Here is a 20,397-nt window from a genome sequence, read left to right as displayed (position 1 = left end):
TTTCTTCTCCTTTGGCCATCTTTTATTTTTTTTATTTTATTTTTTTTAATATTTTATTTATTCATTAGAGAGAGAGAGAGAGAGAGAGAGAGAGACAGGCAGAGGGAGAAGCAGGCTCCATGCAGGAGCCCGATATGGGACTCGATCCCAGAACTCCAGGATCACGCCCTGGGCCAAAGGCAGGTGCTAAACCATTGAGCCACCCAGGGATCCCCCTTTGGCCATCTTTTAAATGTCAGGGTCCTATTCCCAGAATTTTATCTTCCGACCTCTTCTCATTCTTCTCCTTGGAGAACTGATCCAGTAATAATTCTAGTTGTCACTTTTGTGACAATACTTGTCCCAAATGTTTATTTATATCTTTTTTTTGTTTATTTATATCTTAAATTTCCTCTCATTTTTTACTTCTACTCTTTTTTTGCTCCCTTCTGGTGGTACTAGCATCGAGCCAGTCACCAACTAGAAATCTAAGTCTTCTTTCACTTTGCCCTTTCTCCCCAGTTAGTTACTAAATATTTTCTCCTATTACCACCTAAATGCTTTCCTCTTAACCCCCCTAATATTTCTCGAATGTATTTTCGTTTTCTGCTCTCCATCACTGCAATTAATTCAGGCCCTCATTGTCCTGGCCTGAACTACCACAATGGTCATCTAACTAACTGATCTTCCTGCTTCCAGTTTTAACACCCTCAAAATCCACTTTCCCCACAGTCAGATGAAGGATCTAAAACACAAATGGGATCAGATTGCTCCATCCAATAATACCTGTGACCATAACAAAAACATCCAACTGTCTGACTACAATATACCTCCACTTGGCATTCAAGGACCTCCAGGACTCAAACCCTGCTGTCTCTGGTTAGATCAATCATTACTTCATATCTCCGGCTTTATGCTCCAGCAACTCCTAAGTGCTCCTAATTTCTCATGCACATCATGCTGCTTCCTGCCTCTGCTTTTGATTATACTTGTTCCTTCTGTCCAGAACATCTCACCCTTGCTCCCTCCACTTGTCTCTTACTCAAGACTCAGTTCACTTGTCTGAATCTGAAGATTAGCTGCCTCTCCTCAGTGTTCTTGTGATACCCAGTACATACCATTGCCATCATAATTCTACAATGCTTTAAGATTGCTTGTTTATGTGACTATCTCCTTGCTCTGGTGACACAACTTTGTGGGCTAACACAATAGCCACTTATTTTGCTCAGGAATCTGCAATTTGGGCAGGGCTCAGTGCGCATGGCTTGTCTCTGCTCCACACAGTGTCAGCTGGTACAGCTCTCCCAGAGCTGGAAAATCTACTTCCAAGATGACTCACTCCCTGTGCTGACAAGCAGGTGCTGGCTGTTAACCTCTCTGCCTGCGTCTTTCCACATGGCAGTTTAGGCTTCTTCCATAGTGTGGTAGCTAAGTTCCAAGTGCAAGTATTCCCAAGAATAGGAAGTAGAAGCTGCTTGTTTCTTAAGGCCTATGCCCAGAAACTGGTAGTTTCTAAGTAGAAACTGACTAGACCTCTGCCATAGTCTCCTTTTGGAGGAGCACAGAGTCCAGATTCAAGGGGAGAGGGTGATGTTCCATCAAGTGATGAGAGGAGTGTCAAAGAATTTTGGGAGCCTTATTTTAAAACCTTCACCTTTCTCTACTGGGGTGTGTGAGCTCTTCTAGGATGCACAGACATGGCACGGATGTGCTGAGTGAATGGGTTCATTCCTGGACTACTGTCTACACAGAACTTTGGTCTCCATCAGTCATTTGTATCACAGAGATTCTATTCCAGACAAGTCAGCCACATTGATTAGTAAATGGATTAAGCTCCAAAGGAAATTAAGGGTTAAAGTCGCACAGCATTTTAGAAATGGGAGAGTTTGGGGAGGTTCAGTCAGTTAAACATTGGACTCTTGATAGATTTCGGCTTAGGTCATGATCCCAGAATCATGAGATGGAGCCCCGGGTCGTGCTTCATGCTCAGCCTGCAGTCTGCTTGTCCCTCTCCCTCCCCTCAATTGAAGAAAAGAAAAGAAAAGAAAAAAGAAAAAAGAAAGAAAAGAAAAGAAAAGAAAAGAAAAGAAAAGAAAAGAAAAGAAAAGAGGAAGGGAGGAAAGAAAAAGAAAGAAAGAAAGAAAGAAAGAAAGAAAGAAAGAAAGAAAGAAAGAAAGAAAGAAAGAAAGAAAGAAAGAAAATCTTAAAAAAGAGGATTTTATGAGCTAATTACACCCTTCATTTTGCCAAATAAAACACAAACAAACAAAATCTGAGGCACACAGATAAAAAACAGCAAAGAATCTATGTTTCAGTTATATAAAAAATAACAATGATTCAGAATTTGTTATGTATAGGAAGTACATACTATTTACTTCCTTAGCCTTTCCTTTCCTTTTTAAAGCAGACGTTACTTACTTTTACAAATTGGGCCCCTTTTACAGCTATAGTTGTAATTTAATTATTTGATGATGCACTACATGTCTTGGTAAAATGTTTTGTGGCACACTGATGACTCAAATACTATGCACTGACACGCATCTAGCCATTAGAGTATGAAAGAATGCATAAGACCTTAGTAATCACACATCTTTACACACAACTGAATCATGAATGTGAACAGAGGTATCTGAGTTTGAATTATTAAATGTAATTATTAAAACTAAAGGAAGTGAAATAATTTGACATTAGTAAGGATCAGATTGTAAACCAAATTCCAAAAGGTAAATCTGGACTAAATAAAAAACTAATAATAAATTAATTTGCTGAATTCAGAGAGATACCTAATTATAGCTTTAGAAGCACACACTTAAATGGACCTGAAAATATTTAATCTCTTCTAGGTTTTCTGAGAAGCTTCTAAAACAATAGATAATCTTTAAAAAAAAATGGTGGGATTTGTCAATTAACTGAATACATCGTAGCATTTTACCAAGAAAGTACAAACAGTTTTCTCCCCAAAAGTGAACTTTTTCCTCAGGATTCTTCTTGTATGGTGGAACATTTAGGAAATGTAATTTCCTACATGCAATAATTACCTTGTAAATCAGACTGCCTAGATGACTTCATTTTAGGTAATCTGGAGGAAGGGCATATTAATTTAGCAATTCTATAAGAGAAGTCAGATGGGATGCTGCTTTTACAAGACAAACCATGAGGGATATTTAGAACATGATTTGTACTGCCTACCCAATGTTTATGCAGCTACTACTTTTTATCCAATATAACATCTGAGACATTGAAAAATCCCTTATAACAGATCAGAGATTAAGTAAATAGTAAAACAAACAAACAAAAATCCTTCTTAAATTCAGTGTCCTAACCCAAGTCTGCTTCTCCTTCTGGGGTCTTTGTCTTGTAGTGAAGGTATAGTGTAGTATTCTGTAGGGAAAAAAAGACTTTAGACCATAGGCCTAAGTTCAAATCTTAGCTCTGACACTTTGTCCCTGTCAGCTCTGAGGCAACTGATTTGTCATTGCTTAAAAAGCCAGTTTCTTTATCTGAAAAGTGGGGTTAATAACTTTCAAGTAGTGGTAAAGATGAAATCAGCTAATTAATTAAAATAACTATCACAATGTCAACACATAACAGGCTCTCAATAACTGGTTGTCTTCTGTACAGCTTCAGCTGGAAATTTGGAAATAGCATTGTTGCCTAGTACTTCCTTGAGCTCCTTATCTACTTGGGCACCAAATGCTACTGATTCTACTCAAAGAACTATCAGCCCTTGCATTGTGTGAAAGACTGAAGTTTCTTCTCTTTGCACTGGAAAAAAAAAAAAAAAAAATCACATCTTCCTATTGAAGCCCATAATATAATTTTCCACCATGTCAAATCTCTCGGGAAAATTTGTTTGCTTAAATGTTTCTTAAATTCATTTCTGGGCATTTTATGTATTATGTCACTATTGAGAATAAGATTATTTGCTTGTTTATTTTGTCCCTCCCACCATTATACTTTCTAAACGGTATGGCTGGTATAGAGGTTAGCTACTGACATTTGTCTATTTTGTTCTCTAGCTGACTATTTTATTCCACTGCTAATTATTTTAACTTTTAACTTATGGAAATAAAACATTTTTACTATTAAAATTTGAATATACATATAAAGAAAAATGTAAATCACTGGTAGTCTCACCATCAAAGGTAACCACTCTTAATAGCTGTGTATATATATCCCTTTAGATTCTTTTCCATATGGCATTATCATAGATGTATTATATTTTATAAGAATGAGATATTGTACATGCTGTTTTATTGTAACATACATATACACTTAGTATATGTAGGCTAATATTAATGTTATAATCAACATTGTTATCAGCTGTCAACATAAGTCTCATATCAGGATTCAGATTGATTTAAAATATAAAAATAAATGGCTGAAAGAGACATGACAAAATAAATGAAAATCAAAAGAAATAAGAGCTATAATAATTTCAGACAAACCTGAATTCGTGAGAATAAAAGTGAAAAAAAGTGGGGTATTTTTCATTAATAAGTACCCACTTACAAAAAGGAAGTAATAGATATTTTACGCTATGAACATTTCCACATTTCCTACTAACAGAGAAACATTAAACTTATTTTTAAAAACAGAAGGATAATTAGAAATTCAACGGCATCATGAGACTGTAACAGCATTTCTGTCCTTTTAAAGTTAATTAAAATAAGAGGGCTAGGAAGATCTAGGAGGATACAGAAAGGTGTGCTGTTTTTGAAAAATACCTTCTGAACATCGTAACATTCCCACACCAATATAAGTACACGTGTAGACAGAGTTTCCTTGGTGTTTTTAAAGTATATGCCACCTTTAAAAAAACTTAAAAATCCCATACTTAAACAATGGCAGATATTGGGGGGGGGGTGAGATTTGCTTAAAAGTGTTGCTTCATAAGCACTGAGTTTTCTTGCTTGATGCAATCTTCTGCCTCCTAGCCTTAGTGGTGTGGGAAAGAGAAGGGCATACAGGCCACATGGAGCACACTGCCTTACTTTCAGGATCACAAATGGGAGAAAAATCAGCCTTGCAAATACATCTTGATGAAAGGAGTGACATTTAAAGTCCATTCATTTGCTTTGGGGTAAACAGGGAAATATTTTACTCAAAAATTCTTCAGGGTGATTTTTCTGGGAGTTATTTTGGCAACTGAATGAAATCTGAATTCCAAACACTCCTCACAAAGATCTTCTCACAGACTGGATGTAGGTGAAAAAAGCATCCTTCACAGGCTCCCATGGGATCTTTAAGCTGATTTGGGAAGCCATCACCCAAATTTACTAGGATAGATTAAGTTAAATTTCTCCCCTCCTTGAATTCATCTTCAGAAACCTGTTTTTTGAGAACTTTAGTAAGTCAGAAAATTAAGAGATATGTTTGGTACCACATAAGGGTTAGGATAATGGACTCTGGCACCAGAGTGGGTTTGAATCCCAGCTCTGCCAATTATGAGCTGGGTGCCTAGAGCAAGCTAGAGACCTTTCTGTGCCTGTGAGCCTTACCTGTAAAATTCGTAAAATTCTACCTGTAACTAATTCAGATGACTGTTTTGAGGACTATAGGCAAAGCATCAGGATGCTATCTAGCACACAGGAAGCACTCCAGAAACGTTGGTCTTACTGGTACAGCTGGACTTATGTATCAAGTAATGATGTTGGGTAGACCCCTGGATATTTCAGTTCTTCCCAGATGAAACCTTCAAATAAATCTTACAAACATGTCATGCTTTGCTAAATGTTTGCAAGTTTGAAGGAGCTGTTTTTGTCCTTACTGTACTGAAGCGATGCAACATTATCCTTCAGGTCATAAATCTTTCCAAGCACTTTTACTTCTGACATGATTGAAAAGGTCTAACAGAATGTAATGTAGTATAAGTAGTCACTGTTTATCTCTTCCCACAGTTTCATTTCAATTTTTAACACTGAATTCAATTCATCTGGAATATATTTTAATGTAAATTATAAACTTGGGATTTAAAATAGAGTCATAAAACATTAGCCAATGGTTCCAAAAATTTTTCTGGAATAGGCCAACTTTTCCCTACTGATTTGAAATTGATCATATGTCAACTGTTACACTAAGCACATACAAGGTTTTATCTACTTATTGTTGTTCTCCCACTGAAAATAAGTTTCACAAAGAAAGGGAGTTGGTTACTTTGGTTCACTGATGGATCACCAGAGTACTGCTTGGCTCACAGGAAGGAAAAAGGCTTTCCTCTTTGGGTCCCTCAATGTGATTACTATACAACTGATTTTCTAATGACAAGCAAATGCTATGTTACTGAAACAAATCCGAACTGATCATATTTTCCACTTCTTTCAATATGCTCCTAGATCTCATTTGCTAATATTTGACTGCTGATTTCAAACCTTTAGTCGTAAGTGACATGTTCTTAACTTTGAAGAGAAAGAAAAAACACAAAATTTGGTCATAGCCATTCTAGCTTCATAAAATAAACAGGAACATTTTCCATATTTTTCCATGCTTTGAAGTAGATTAGAAAGCACAGGAAATACCTGCTCCTTTAAGATTTGACAGAATTTACTGAGAAATATGTGTAGAATTTGTACTTTTTTTTTTGGGGGGGGGGAGTCTTTCTTTTAATCTTATTCTTGTCAATTTTAGCCGTTTAGAGTCAATTTGTTAAAAAAAATTATTTCTGGTCATTAATTTTGTAGGTTAAATTTATTGTCTTAGGGTTAAAAATATTACCCTATCAAATATATTTTTTCAAATACATTTTTTACAAAATCTCTGCATCTACGGTTATATACTTTTTTTTTTTTTTTTTTTTAGAAGTGTGACTCTGGATCATATTATGGTTGGATTTTAAAAAAAAATTAATTTGAATACTTGTCTTCTGACAGAATCAGGGAGTTATTGTGTGGTAATGAATATGTTGTTTGAATTTAAGCTATATTTTGCTTTTTATGCTTCCAAATTGTTTTCTCCTTATCACCTTCTCCTGTCCCTTAGCCAATTAAGAAAATTTTCAACCCGTTTCCACACTAGTACTGCTTAACTTAGAATTTTCTTCAACCTCTATTTCTTTACAGAAGCCAACAGTAAGACACCACTGAGGCTCCTTGAAGTCCACCTTCCTTCTGCCTGCCAAACTGTTGATGCATTTTATAATTGTGGGTTCTCGTTATTATTGGTCTTTTATATTAATTTTTTTGAGGAATTATTTATTGTTAGCATTATGGCTTATGCCTGTATTAACAACTATTATTCATAAGTAATTTCATACCACTTAAAAAATACTCTATTATGATTTCTTCCCCTATTGGGCTCTTTATTCTAATTATTTGGTTGGCTCTAGATCTCTGTGCATTTTTGTTTTCCGGGACAAGTACATGAATGGGATGCTTTGCAAGCTGTTCAATGTCAAAGATGATCTTTTTGTTGCTCTTTCAAGAAATGATGCCTCAGCTGGCTGTAAAATCTGAGTAACAGCACAGTCCCTCTAATGTCTAACGTGCGTCTCCACTGCTTTTCACATATGATGTTAGTAGGTAACTGGGTACAAATTTATTCTCCTTCTTTTGTGGACATCTCCCTCACTCCATCCTATCCCACCTCCACACATCTGGATACTTAAATACATTTTTAAAGTATAAATTTGAAAGAGAATTTTTCATCATTCTTTTTAATACCTGCTTTATTGAAATATAATTCACAGAGCATAAAATTTCATTAGCCACCTCTGAGCCTTTTGATGTGAAGATTCATGATTCCTTTTAGCTAAAGCGGTGGTGAACATGTGAGGTTTAATGTGTAAGCTCAGGTTACCATCTTGAACCAGAAGTCTATCCAGTACATCCTGAAGCTGACTGTTGCTGCCACGATGCTATTCCTCCCTTCTGTCTCTTGGGCTCCATCTTGGAACATCCTTTACATTCTTTATACTCTTTGGCTTTCTCATCAAATTCCTCTTCTTTCTCCATAGTTTTGGCAGGTCCAAACCTCAGGCCCCTCCTCTCATTCTACATACTCTTCCTATCATCTCTATCAGTGATTCTCTGGCCCCTCTCTGAATACTGTTTATATAGAAATTTCCTCCCATCAGCAACATCTGTCATTAAGCACGGTGACTCTCAACTACAGGGATATCCTGAAATCTCCGGAGGGGCATTTACAGCTTGAGGAAGTACTTCTCCTGCCCAGGGACTTTGGTCTGAGACTCATCTGTTCCATCTCTGGTGAATAGCACCATCATCCACCGAGCTGTCTGCTCCAGAAGCCTAGAAGTCATCACCATTAGACTTGAGGACAAAGATAGTGTCTCGTCTACTTCACTATCATTCATCAGGATGTACTGGAGAGGCTCCTGGTTCAAGATGGTAACCTGAGCTTACATATTAATCTTCACACCCTCGCTAAACGGAATCATGAATCAAAGGGCTCATGGGTGGCCAGCAAAAAAAAAGAAGAGGTCCCTAATACCCAGCAGCACCACAAATATTTGTTGAAGGAATGAATGCAGTCAATCACTAAATTCTGTGGTTTCCAATTCATTTTCTTTCTGCTCATCCTCTTCCTTTCATCCATAGTCAGTACTTTAGTTAAAATCACTATTATTGTCTGCCTGGCTTACTGCTAAAGTCTGCCAGCCTCCAATCCTGCTTCTCCCAACTCATTCTTTCCAGGCTATAGTCACTTATCTTCCTCGCATACCAGTTTTTATCCTCTCAACTTAAGGCCTTTTAAAATCAAATCTGAATTTCTCAACATGACATACAAGTCAATAATGTCCTTGGCTTTGTACACAGCATTCCTTCTACTTGGGAGAATAATCCAGGTATCATTGTAAGGAGAATTTCTTGATGCCCCAAAGCTGAATTAAATATTCATCTGATGTGTTCCCCAAGTATCCCATATTTCCCCTACTACTGCATCTATTCTGTATTGTAATTGTCTGTTTGTCTGTCTCCTCAACTACACTGGAAATTTTGATGGGTGGGTCACTATCCTTTTCACAGTATCTCCGTGCCCTGCATAATTCTGGCACAGAGTAGGCATTTAATGCATATCTGGTGAATGAATGTATTTTCAAATCCCACAAATGACCACGAAAGTAGAGATCTTTGGAATTCCATCATGGGAGAGGGATTCTGAATCCAGTTGAGATCCATAAACAGACCTTAGAAGTGCATGGATACCAGAGAATTGTGCTCAATATTTTATGTGTATATGCATTTGTTGAGGGTAATTTTTAGACTGTCTGAACAGTCAATCCTAGAAATTCAAGAAACGCTTATTAGAATGATTCTAGAGTGTATTACAAACTAACAAAAACAACGTAGATAACGTGCACACAACATACAGACAAACACAGGGATTGACCTCAAAACATCAAGCTGTAGGGTAAACTTTTACTGCAAAGGGACAAGAGTCAGAGAGTCAGAAGGCTGCAGGAGAGCTGAATGAAAGCACATGCCAGAAAAGAACTCAGAGAGAAAAGAAACTTCTAACTCCTTGGCCATTTTACACAGGGTCCTCATGCCGTCAGTGTGTGAAAGGGGGGCTTCCATAAAAAAGGCATGCCAGTATCTGAAGAGATGTGTATTAATTTTGAAAACTGCAAACTTCAGCTTGCCATAATGCTACCCAAATTCAGGGACGTTCTGTTCCACAACCAGGTTGTCTTTTCAGTTCTGGCTAGTGAATCTCTATCTAGACTCTGACCGTCAGCAGAAGGAAAGAGAAAAAGGAAGAGGCAGGGCTTATGACAAAGGAGGGGCAGGAAGAGAGGGTCACACACTCATTATTTCTCAGGGGGCCCTCTTTCCCTGGCTCACTCTACTCCTTTATTCACAGTACAGTTTATGTACTTCCCTATTTGTAGGAATCTTGATAACATACCAGTCACTTTGGTGAAATAAGATGTATGTAAATTCTGAAAAATAAAAGTAGTTTTGAAAGTTGTTTTTTGTTCTTTAAATAAATGTGGACCATATGCATCCTCTCCCCATTTAATTAAACATTTAATAAAGGAAGGGGATATGATCTTTCTTTTTTTGGTAACTTCTCACATCAGCATATAATACTCCCAGGTTTGCTTTTGAAAATGCTAACTTTCGTCTAAGAGGTTGTACTAATCCACAAAGGTAGGACAGGTATCTCAGAATGGTGATAGGCTTGGTTGTTTTGTGTTCTAATGCCACCTGGCTAACTTTCATTACTGTGGAGTCCATAGAGTGGCTACTGCTCTTACATCTAAGATGTCTCTGGCTGTGAAACAAACCTTGCTTATAGGGGGATGGAAACTGGACCCTGTCCTCATGAACATCATCTTTCATCCAAAGAAAATGAAAGCCCATTTGGTGAACTGGGCCAAAAGAACTCATGAATTCATTAATTAATTAGCATCTAGGTAATCAGGAATGGTCCACAGCTACCTGTCTAGCAACACAGCCCCATATCATTTAATGTCAACACACAAGAACAGCTCTGTCATGATGTACAGATAAGGGTCTCATGAATTTATTATACATACTAATAATCCAATAGTGTCTAATTCTGCTGCAGAGCTCCAATTGTAGAAATGAACAAAATTGTGAATGTTAAAAAAAAAGGGGGGGTTTAAAAACCAAGTCTACAAAAACATCTTTTTAAGATTCTATTTTAATCTATCTGGAATTTCTGTGAGGTTTTAATTCTCTCATAAAAATATATTATTTTAAATAGTAGTGACAACTGAGGATTGCTCTGGGTAAATTCCTGATAAATTTATAGTGAGATTCAGTGGTCAGTTATTCTGGCTGGAAGCTGGGGTGAAAGGGGAAGAACAGAAGAAAGGGGAAAACTGTAACTTAGTAAAGTCCCCTCCCATCTGACAGTGTCATATTTGAGGTAGTATTCACGTAGAGAAAAATTCCGGAATTCACTTAAGACTTGTAATAGGTTTTGCCCTGTTATCTACTTTGATATCCGTCTTAGCAAGAAATTGCTGTTAACAATTTATTGAAATCCGGTCTGAGTTCCGTTATATTCATAGATGATCTGAACATGTCACTGGGAACCTGTGCTGTATTTTTCCCATAGCAGCGTGTGTGATTGGAAATGCTTTCAAATGCTACTGGGGCTGTTTTGAAGAAAGAGAGAAAGATGAGAACGGAAGAAAAAAATTCTATAACCTCGTTCATTGCCTGCTCTACGTGCATCCTTATCCTTAATCTTGTCGACCTCATTGTGTCCTCCATCTTCTTTAGGTTTCGCTGCTGCAAGAGAGACCCAGATTAGGAGGTGACTTGAGAATGATGCCAGGATCAATGTGGACAATGAGATGAGAGCCAGAGTGAAGCCAGAAGAGGCTGAGAAGCCAGAATTGGAAATGAGTCGTCAGAGATCCTCATGATATGGCATCTACAATATATACTCCATCCCTCTATACAGGTGTGAACTTTGCCACCAAACAAGTAATACTCACCCAAAAGAAAGGAGTCTACCCTCAATGAGATAATATTTGGTACTCTCTAATTGAAATGTGCACATTATGAAGATGTTCTTAATAGGTTACTTCTGGGAAGAATTATTCTGGTGACGTGTGGAATGGAAAGGCAACATGAAGCATGATGACATGGATGGGCATCACCTGGGAAATCCAGCAGTCCGCTCCAACAGATGCCCTCAAGGTAGCATTTACCTTGATGAGCCTCATAGACTCTGATACCCGTCTCTTTGGACCCAGGAATGCAGACTCATGCTAACAAAACTCACAAGACACTGATGTATAAAAAAACAACAAAAAAAGGCGACTTTATTATTTACAGTGAACAACAGAACAATCAGGCTACTGAATGTCCATCAGCCTGATAGTGAATTATCTCCTTGGGAAGGCAAATTACCAGAAGGAAGCTTGGTGGGCATGGAAGCAGAGCAAGTGGAGTTAATTACACAGGATTCCAGCACAAAATAGCATGAAGCTCTGCAGCTTTCTACAACAGGATTATCTGCCTGCCAGGCAGGCTGGATGCTTGCCTCAACCTGGCAGGTACTACTGGTCAGACACTGCTTTGTTGGGTATCACAACAATCAAACTGATTGCTTTTCTTTTTCTCTGTTTTAGAGACAGAGAAAATGCTCTTCTGATGGAAATTTTATATGTTTGGGTATTTTTAAGATGCCAGTACCCTGAAAGATAGTCAAATCTTACTGTCCAAGCAGTCTTTATGTTTCTTAGGATCACACTGGCTCTCTTGGATTTAATCTATTAGATGTTCATTTCTTAGTTTAATTTCAGAGAATATTTTCATTTTCCTGCTTTCTGAGATCAAAAGGGGCACCACATGGGGGACTCCACATTTGCCTACAGGTTCCACAAAGTGTCAGTTAAATTCAAATCAACCTGTATTCACTGTGCCAACTTTATGCTCACTGCTGTCCCAGGTACAAAGTAATATTCAAAAGAGCCTCTAAAGAAATGTTGTATCTACTGGATGCTTACAGACTTTTGCTCTTTTTTAAGGTACAAGAAATATAAAGATAAGCACAACACTGTCTTGTTCCCTTTAAGAGCTCCAGTCTAGCAAAAGAACAAGGTAAGTGTTGGAAAAAAAAAAAAGGGTGCTGTGCCAAAGGTATGAAGCATGGCAGTGGCAGTACTTTTTATATTTATGGGCAGAGACAGAAGCCACATCTTTCAGTAAGTCTGATTTTAAAAAAAGAAAAAAAAATCCTAAATAACAATGATTACTTAAAATTTAACAACAGTGAAGCACAGAGTATAGGTTCCTTCCTTTCTACTTCCCCACCCCATTCTACCTTTCAAGGTTGCCCTCAGTAGTTTGGTCAATACTCTTCTAGATCCTTTCTATATATATGTAAAACACACACACATACGCTCATGCGCACGCACTTGCAGTCCCAAACATGTGTACTTATACATGTACAGTAAACATAAATTTATATATTTATTATATCAACATGCAAAACATATATTACACATCCCATTTATGTAATACACATGCACACATCCATTTATGTTATATACACACAGATCATACTATATATATTGTTTTATAACTTGTTCTTCTACATTTAATTCTTTGTTGTCAATTATAATAACATGTATATAGAAAATTATACAAAAAAATATGCTATTTAGAAACTAAATTTCCCTGGAGATCTCCCACCAGGTCAATAAATAGAAAATCCCAAGTACCCTAGAAACTCCCTGCATCCATCCCCCCACCAAATCATCATGCTGAATTTTATGTTAATCATTTTCTAGCTTTCTGTACAGTTCTACTACCTATAAGGCAGGCAAAGCTCAAATTTGCATGTACTGGCAAATGCCCTCAGGGCTACAGCACCTTGGTTCTTAAAGCCCCCATAGACTCTCACTGTTCCTTACATTTCCTTTGATTTTCAGCTCTCTGCTGCTCTGAGGATGTTTTCTTATACATATTCAACAGTTTGGATGGTTTTCAGCAAAAGGATCATTCAAATAACCCGATGGGCCGTATTTCCAGTAACAGAAATCTAAGCCACTTTTCAATTTCTTCCTGTGTTACAGTTGTACTTATAAATGTAGATTCTGACCTACTAGATCCTAATCCTTAGGGGTTATGAGAAGCAAACAGTCTCAATTTTCCACAGCACAGTGAAATATGCAATAAATGCAACGAGGAGCAAAGAGCAAAGGATGGACATGAAAATGAATATGATTACTCCTGCTCTTGAGGGGTTGTTGGTTTCCTTTTTTAAAGATAGATAAGAATGTAGATGCATAAAATGATCTGACCTAAAACAACGAAGAAATAAAGCAATATGTTTAAATGAAATCACTTCCACTCACCAACATTTAAAGATTTCCAAGATCTATTGTCAAGTGAAAAAAGAAAGTTGTAGGATGGTGTCTGTGTAGAAAATGGATCTATCTGTATGTATCTCTCACATGTGTAAATAGGTGTGTGTGTGTGTGTGTGTGTGTCTACATGCCACACACATTCTTGTTTATGCACAGAAATATGACTATAAAGACATGTAACAGTGGTTCCTTATATGAACTGGGTTTGGGAAACCAGGAGTTATCTTTTCACTTTTAAATACCCTATGTAATTATTTTTACATGAAGCAATGTATTACTTTTATAGTTAAGGGAGAAAATTTTAAATTACATTCAAGGGTAAACATAACTGACAAAGGAAATCAAGAAGAAAAAACAGACGGGAAGACATAAATTACTGAAGAAAGTTTCTTCATAAAGGTAGGATTTGGGGCACCTGGGTGGCTCAGTCAGTTAAGTGTCTGCCTTCAGCATCGGGCTCCCTCCTCAGCGGGGAGGTTGCTTCTCTCTCTCCCTCTGCCTTTCCTCCTTGCTTGTGCTCTCTCTCTCAAATAAGTAAATAAAATTAAAAAAAAAAAAAAAAAAGGTAGGACTTGAAATGGGCCCCATAGGGCTTGGAGAATTCAGAGAGGACAGGGTTGAGGGGAAGCGGGTGACATGGACAAGAGCTGTGTCTGAACAGATGTTAGGGAAGAGATGAGAATGGTAACTAAGGAGGACCATAAGGAAGCTCGTCTGGCTAAAACTAACTCCAGTTTACACTGAGAGATACAATAAAATGGACGTGGCAGAGCGATAGCACAAAGAGTGAAATGTCATCAATACTAAGAGTTTATCGCTGGTTTGATCTGAAACAGAAGTTATAACAGGTTACTTCAACAAGGTAGTAATATAAGATAATACTAACTTCATGGAACAGTTTGTGCAGAATGAAATCAAATGTGAAAAATCCCTAGTAATCTGTAAGGTGATTGATCAGCAATTTAAGATTTATTAGGCAAGAGTTAAATTTTTAGGGAGATTAGCATGATATTTTGGTACAGAATGAACAACAGGGGCAGATAGACTCAGGGCAAGGAGATTCCTTAGCAACATAAAACATAAGAGTTTGCCCAGTTTTCACAACCTGAAATATGTGGATAATTATTCTGCCTTTCAGGTTTGTTAGGGATTAAATGCACATAAAATGGCATGGTCACAAAATATTAGTTCATTTCTTCTCAACTATTATTATAGTTCAGATGTACGTTGAAAAGGTCAGAACGGATGCCCTAGTCACAGGAATGAAAAGGATAAAACCAGAGGTGCCTGGGTGGCTGACTCTAGATTTTGGCTCAGGTTACAATCCCAGGCTTGTGGGATCAAGCCCAGTGTTAGGCTCCGTGCTCAACAGGGAGTCTGCTTGAGGATTCTCTTTCCCTCTCCTTCTGTCCCCCTCCCCTCCTCTGGAATAAATAGTCTTTAAAGAATGAAAAATATAAAAGATAAAGACAGAGATTTTTTTCTAAATAAATAACCTATAGGGATCTATTTCTTAGATGAAGGGAATGAAAGAGGAAAAGATGATTTCTAGGTTTCCAGCAGGGGAATCTGGTGGAATGGTAATATCCCAAACAGAAATCTACCCAGATTGGTGATCTATAACATCTATGGAATCAGGACACTCATACCACATGACTTTCACCTCCTCAATCTGGCACTCCTGACCCACAACCCATCCCACTTGGGTTTGGGGTAACCTCCTTACATTAGTACAAATATGTCTTGAAATATTTTAAAATAAAGTATACTTATATTTATTTTATTTTGGAAAAAAATTTCAAGGATACATTAAAAACCTCAAGACAATGGAGACATGCAAAGTCACTGGCTACTTATCTATTGCAATGGGCAAAACTTAGCAGTATCTTATTAAAAATGAAAATGAGCTTCTGACTTTTCAGGAAGAAAAATTCCACATAATTCATACGTAAAATATTTGGTAGAATTAAACATCTTTACAGTTTAAAATTATTTGTATTTATATCATATTAAGGCCTGAATCACAAAATTATGAAACCAAAAAAAGATCAATAAAAAAATAACAACATAAGTGCTATTTTAAAATTCTTAAATTTTAGTTTTATTTATAGTATTTTAAAAATTCTTTTCTTTGGGATGCCTGCATGGCTTAGTGGTTGAGCATCTGCCTTTGGCTCAGGTCATGATCCTGGGATCCTGGGATCAAGTCCCACATCAGGCTCCACACAGGAAGCCTGCTTTTCCCTCTGCCTATGTCTCTGCCTCTCTCTGTCTCTCTCTCTGTCTCTCTGTCTCTCTCTCTGTCTCTAATGAATAAATAAAATCTTTAAAAAAAAAATCTTTTCTTCTAAGTGGACTATGACTTCTGAGGTCCATGTTACAACCCTGGCTGTAGTCTTAAAACAGAGTTTATTAGAGCTTTACAATATTCCAGAAGTCTCAGTTGGTTATACTTTGTTGCCTCGCTAAAAGTCAAAGGCTTGAGGACTATTACATGACATAAAAGAAAAATTTAAAAAGCTAAAAAGTAATCTATCGCACTTCAGACTCTGCTTTTCTGTAAGGTCACATCTTTGCAAAAGATGACAAAGTTGGCAATTGTGTAACTGAGCCTCCAGAACTAGTTACAACTCTGGAATGTGATCATGTTTTGCAATATACTTGGTCACCATCATATGAAAATCTTGGGAAATAATATATCTTGTTTACCTGCTAGTTCCTGTCAGAGAACAACTCATTTAAAAGACTGTTAAGAAAAGTTCTACATACTTTAGGGGTGCCTGGGTGGCTCAGTCAGTTAAGTGTCTGGCTCTTAGTTTTGGCTCAGGTCATCTCAGGGTTGTGAGATTGAGCCCCGCATCAGGTTCCACACTCAGGGGAGAGTTTGCTTGGGCACTTCTTTCCCTCTGTCTTTCCCCGATGCACTCATATTTTCTCTCTTTCTCTCCCCCAAATAAGGAAATCTTTAAAAAAAGAAAGAAAAGAAAAAGTTCTACATACTTGAAAAGGTTAAAAAAAAAAAGTGGGGGGGGGGAAGGAGGAGGAGAAAAGAAATCCATTATTCTTTCACAGTAAGATGGGAAGGAAAGGTAGGAGAGGATGAAGATAAACAAAATTGGCTATAAATAGTCAACTGTTTGTGAAAGGTAGGATGAGTACACAGTAGTCTATCTTCTACTGTGCCTTCAGACTGAGCCTCTCTGAAATGTGCCACTATGGCATGGGGATTATTTTGAGCTGAAGACAATCAAGGCCTAGAAGAGTCAGCTTTTTACCTCCCACTTAACTGACTCTAACAATTTAAATAGAGGGCCTGGTCCCGGAAGAGAACTATCACCAGAGAGAACTACAGAGTGTGAGCTAGGTGGGGTAAGCTGAGGGGAGCTGATACAGCCTACTTGTTCAAAGTCCTCTCTGTGTCCCACAGTCTCTGCAAAGTATGACAAACATTTGTTTACCAAACATCGGCTCTTCCATCTCCCTATGAATTTGTCTTCCTCTCCCTTGAAGCCTCAGACTCCTGGTACCTTCTCTTTGGCTCAGGATGATACATAAGCCTTAACTGCCTGTGTCTGAGCCTCTCATGACTTTCTGGGGCTCCTCTACCTATGCAATTAAATTTGTTCTTCTCCTGTTTAAACCTTTCATTCTCCTGTTAATCTTACTCAATTTAATAAATATACCAGCCCAAAGAAACTAGAAGGGTAGAGGAAAAAAATCCCCCCCACCGTACCTACTTTGTATGTTGAACATTTCATGATAAAAAGTTTAAAAAAGGCATACAACCAATTTTTCAAGACTGTCTAACTCTGTATCTAAAAAGGCCCATCATAGTATTATAACAGAACAACAAAAAAAATGCCATCTTGAGAACACTGTGTTAAGATTTCCAGAGTTCCTGAGGCTTATCTGCCCAACAACAAAAATTATGCTAGACAATAAGCTGATTATGCTCATAACACTTGTATAAAGTATTTTCACATACATTATCTCCTAACTGATCTTCACAATAACATTGTGAGATCTGGTGGTTAACATTCTAATTCGTGAAAAAGAAGTATGAGGCTCAGAGGAATTAAGTGATTTTCATTTATGCACTCATTCATTCATTCCACAAACATTTACTGAACACCTTGTATATGTCAGGCAGATCTATTGTAGGTATTAGGAATTAAGAGACAAATTGTGAAAATGTGATTCCTTCTTTCAAGAGGTACATAGTCTAGTAGAGGGGACAGATTTACACACAGAATGACATGAAGATGTGATACATACTACAATGAAGTGTTTTTAAAAAAATTTTTAACCATGATCTGCAGTAAGAAATACATTTTACCTTACAACCTAGTGTATAGAACTTATGTTTAAATGAATGCAAGTTTTATGAAATGACACTCTTCCTATGCATGATGCATGTGGTATTTTCTAATCTACCCTGTTCACTATCTTTTCTTTTACAATAAAATGCTGGTCATAACCTTTTACGATGATGTCATTATTCACTAGTGGGTTGTGACATACAGTGTGCAGAATGTTATGATCAGAGTTTGGAGATAACACAAAAGGAAATACAAACTTTACTCCAAGGAATGAGAAAAAGCTTTCAAGAGGTTGTTCTGTGAGCACTTAACAATATGTGTGTGTGTGTGTGTATGTACATATATATATATATATATATATAAAATTTTATTTATTTATTCATGAGAGACACAGACAGAAAGGCAGAGATACAGGCAGAGGGAGAAGCAGGCTCCACGCAGGGAGCCTGATGTGGGACTCCATCCCGGGACCCCAGGATCACGCCCTGGACCAAAGGCAGGGGCCAAACCGATGAGCCACCCATGGATCCCCAGCACTTAACAATATTAAGGTGGCAGAACTAGAACAAAGGTCTTGAGATGCCTTAGTCACTTTGTTGTTGTTGTTTTTTTTTTTTGTTTGTTTTTTTTTTTACAATAACTGCTGTTTTAGGCTGTCCAAATACAAAACAGCAATACATTGTGAGTCCAGATCAGCTATGGAAACAAGCTGTTTTCTTGAAGGGATGTCAGCAATCATTCATTTCATATTTACTAAATCCTCACTGTGGCAGCACTTCCTGTAGATTGGCTCATCCTGCCTCTACCTGTTAAACACTATAAACATCCTGAGACTGTAAGGTTTATTCTATGACTAACAGTCCTAAATATCTGTTCTCTCAAAAGTGCTCTAGAAAAAGCAAGAGACCAGAATTATGTGTGTTAGAATGTAAAATCTGATACTGTCATTTTTATGAACTATCCATCTACACTGTGATTTTGTTCAGTGTTTTAATCCTCTACCTCAGAGTCTCAAATATCTGCTGTCCTTGCAGGGCAGCTGTACCTGGTGTGTGCAGAGCTCAGTGAAGGAAAGAGCTAGCTAGTAAAAGCTGATGGCTCCAGGAGAACTAGTATCTCATGCTGCTGCCCTCTGCTGTCTAAGACAGACAGGGGCAAGATCAAGGAGACCCATCAACTTCAGTTAGCCATGCCATTTCTTCCAATAGGAATGCTACCATTTTTATTTTATTTTTTATTTTTATTTTTTTTTATTTTTTATTTTTTTTTTAAATTTATTTTTTTATTGGTGTTCAATTTACTAACATACAGAATAACACCCAGTGCCCGTCACCCATTCACTCCCACCCCCCGCCCTCCTCCCCTTCTACCACCCCTAGTTCGTTTCCCAGAGTTAGCAGTCTTTACGTTCTGTCTCCCTTTCTGATATTTCCCACACATTTCTTCTCCCTTCCCTTATTTTCCCTTTCACTATTATTTATATTCCCCAAATGAATGAGAACATATAATGTTTGTCCTTCTCCGACTGACTTACTTCACTCAGCTACCATTTTTAACATAGGTGTTTTGAGAATCTACTTCCCCAAGTGCACCAAAGACTCTTTTTGTGAATTTGACCTAGTCTGTTAAATTCTTTGTGCCTTTTATTCATTAAATATTAAAAAAGAAAAGGTGCTTTCCCACATCAGCATGTGATCAACTTACAATGGCACCACTATTCACTGGGTAGTCAATAAATATTCATCAAGAACACTGATATTGATGCTGAATAGGAAATAGACAAAAGGAAGAAAGTTAACTGAACTTCAGGAGATTTGGAGGAACTACGGCTGTTTTTCATCCCCACTTCCCCAAGGGGAAATATGCTTTGAATATTAAGGATAAAAGATTTTGTTGGCTGAAGATTGAAAAAACTAGCATTCTTAATTAAAATCAAACCAAACTAAGCCACCCCCAAAACACCAACCAGCATCTGTGCCTTTAATCATGTAATTGTAGGGTCTTAATAAATGGAAAGTATTTTGAGCTAGGCTTTATAGGTATTCACTCAGTAACAGAGGACTAGCCAGAAGGAAATAAAAATTATACTTTTGAGAAAGTTACTGAAAAGCATAAGCCATTTATAAAGACATTCTGATCTTTGGATGAATCTCCTTGTTTGGAAGGCATGTTTAGGCTTGATACCTTTGAATATTTTAAGGAAGTCTGAATAGGCGAATGAGTTACAATCTACAAGGTCTTAAAAAAAGATTTTCCTGTTTTAGACTACACAAAAGAGTTATT

General features: G+C 37.3%; 1 protein-coding gene across 8 annotated transcripts in view; it reads right to left on the bottom strand.

Moving 5' to 3' along the window:
- The window catches only part of NSMCE2 (NSE2 SUMO ligase component of SMC5/6 complex), a 214,119-nt gene that overhangs the window by 97,346 nt on the left and 96,376 nt on the right, over positions 1-20,397 (bottom strand). For 4 of the 8 annotated variants that reach the window (XM_077847191.1, XM_077847197.1, XM_077847192.1 and 1 more), the window contains one exon: positions 11,121-11,204. The exons of 2 other annotated variants lie outside the window; for them this stretch is intronic. In XM_077847191.1, the coding sequence (XP_077703317.1) occupies positions 11,121-11,204 (84 nt within the window). The remainder of the gene's footprint in view (positions 1-11,120; positions 11,205-20,397) is intronic. 2 more of the 8 variants (XM_077847194.1, XM_077847198.1) reach the window with 1 other exon arrangement.

The sequence above is a fragment of the Canis aureus genome, chromosome 14, assembly GCF_053574225.1.
Source record: "Canis aureus isolate CA01 chromosome 14, VMU_Caureus_v.1.0, whole genome shotgun sequence".
Classification (NCBI taxonomy): domain Eukaryota; kingdom Metazoa; phylum Chordata; class Mammalia; order Carnivora; family Canidae; genus Canis; species Canis aureus.
The sequence above is the reverse complement of the archived record's forward strand: the minus strand, read 5'-3'. Positions and strand labels throughout refer to the sequence as shown.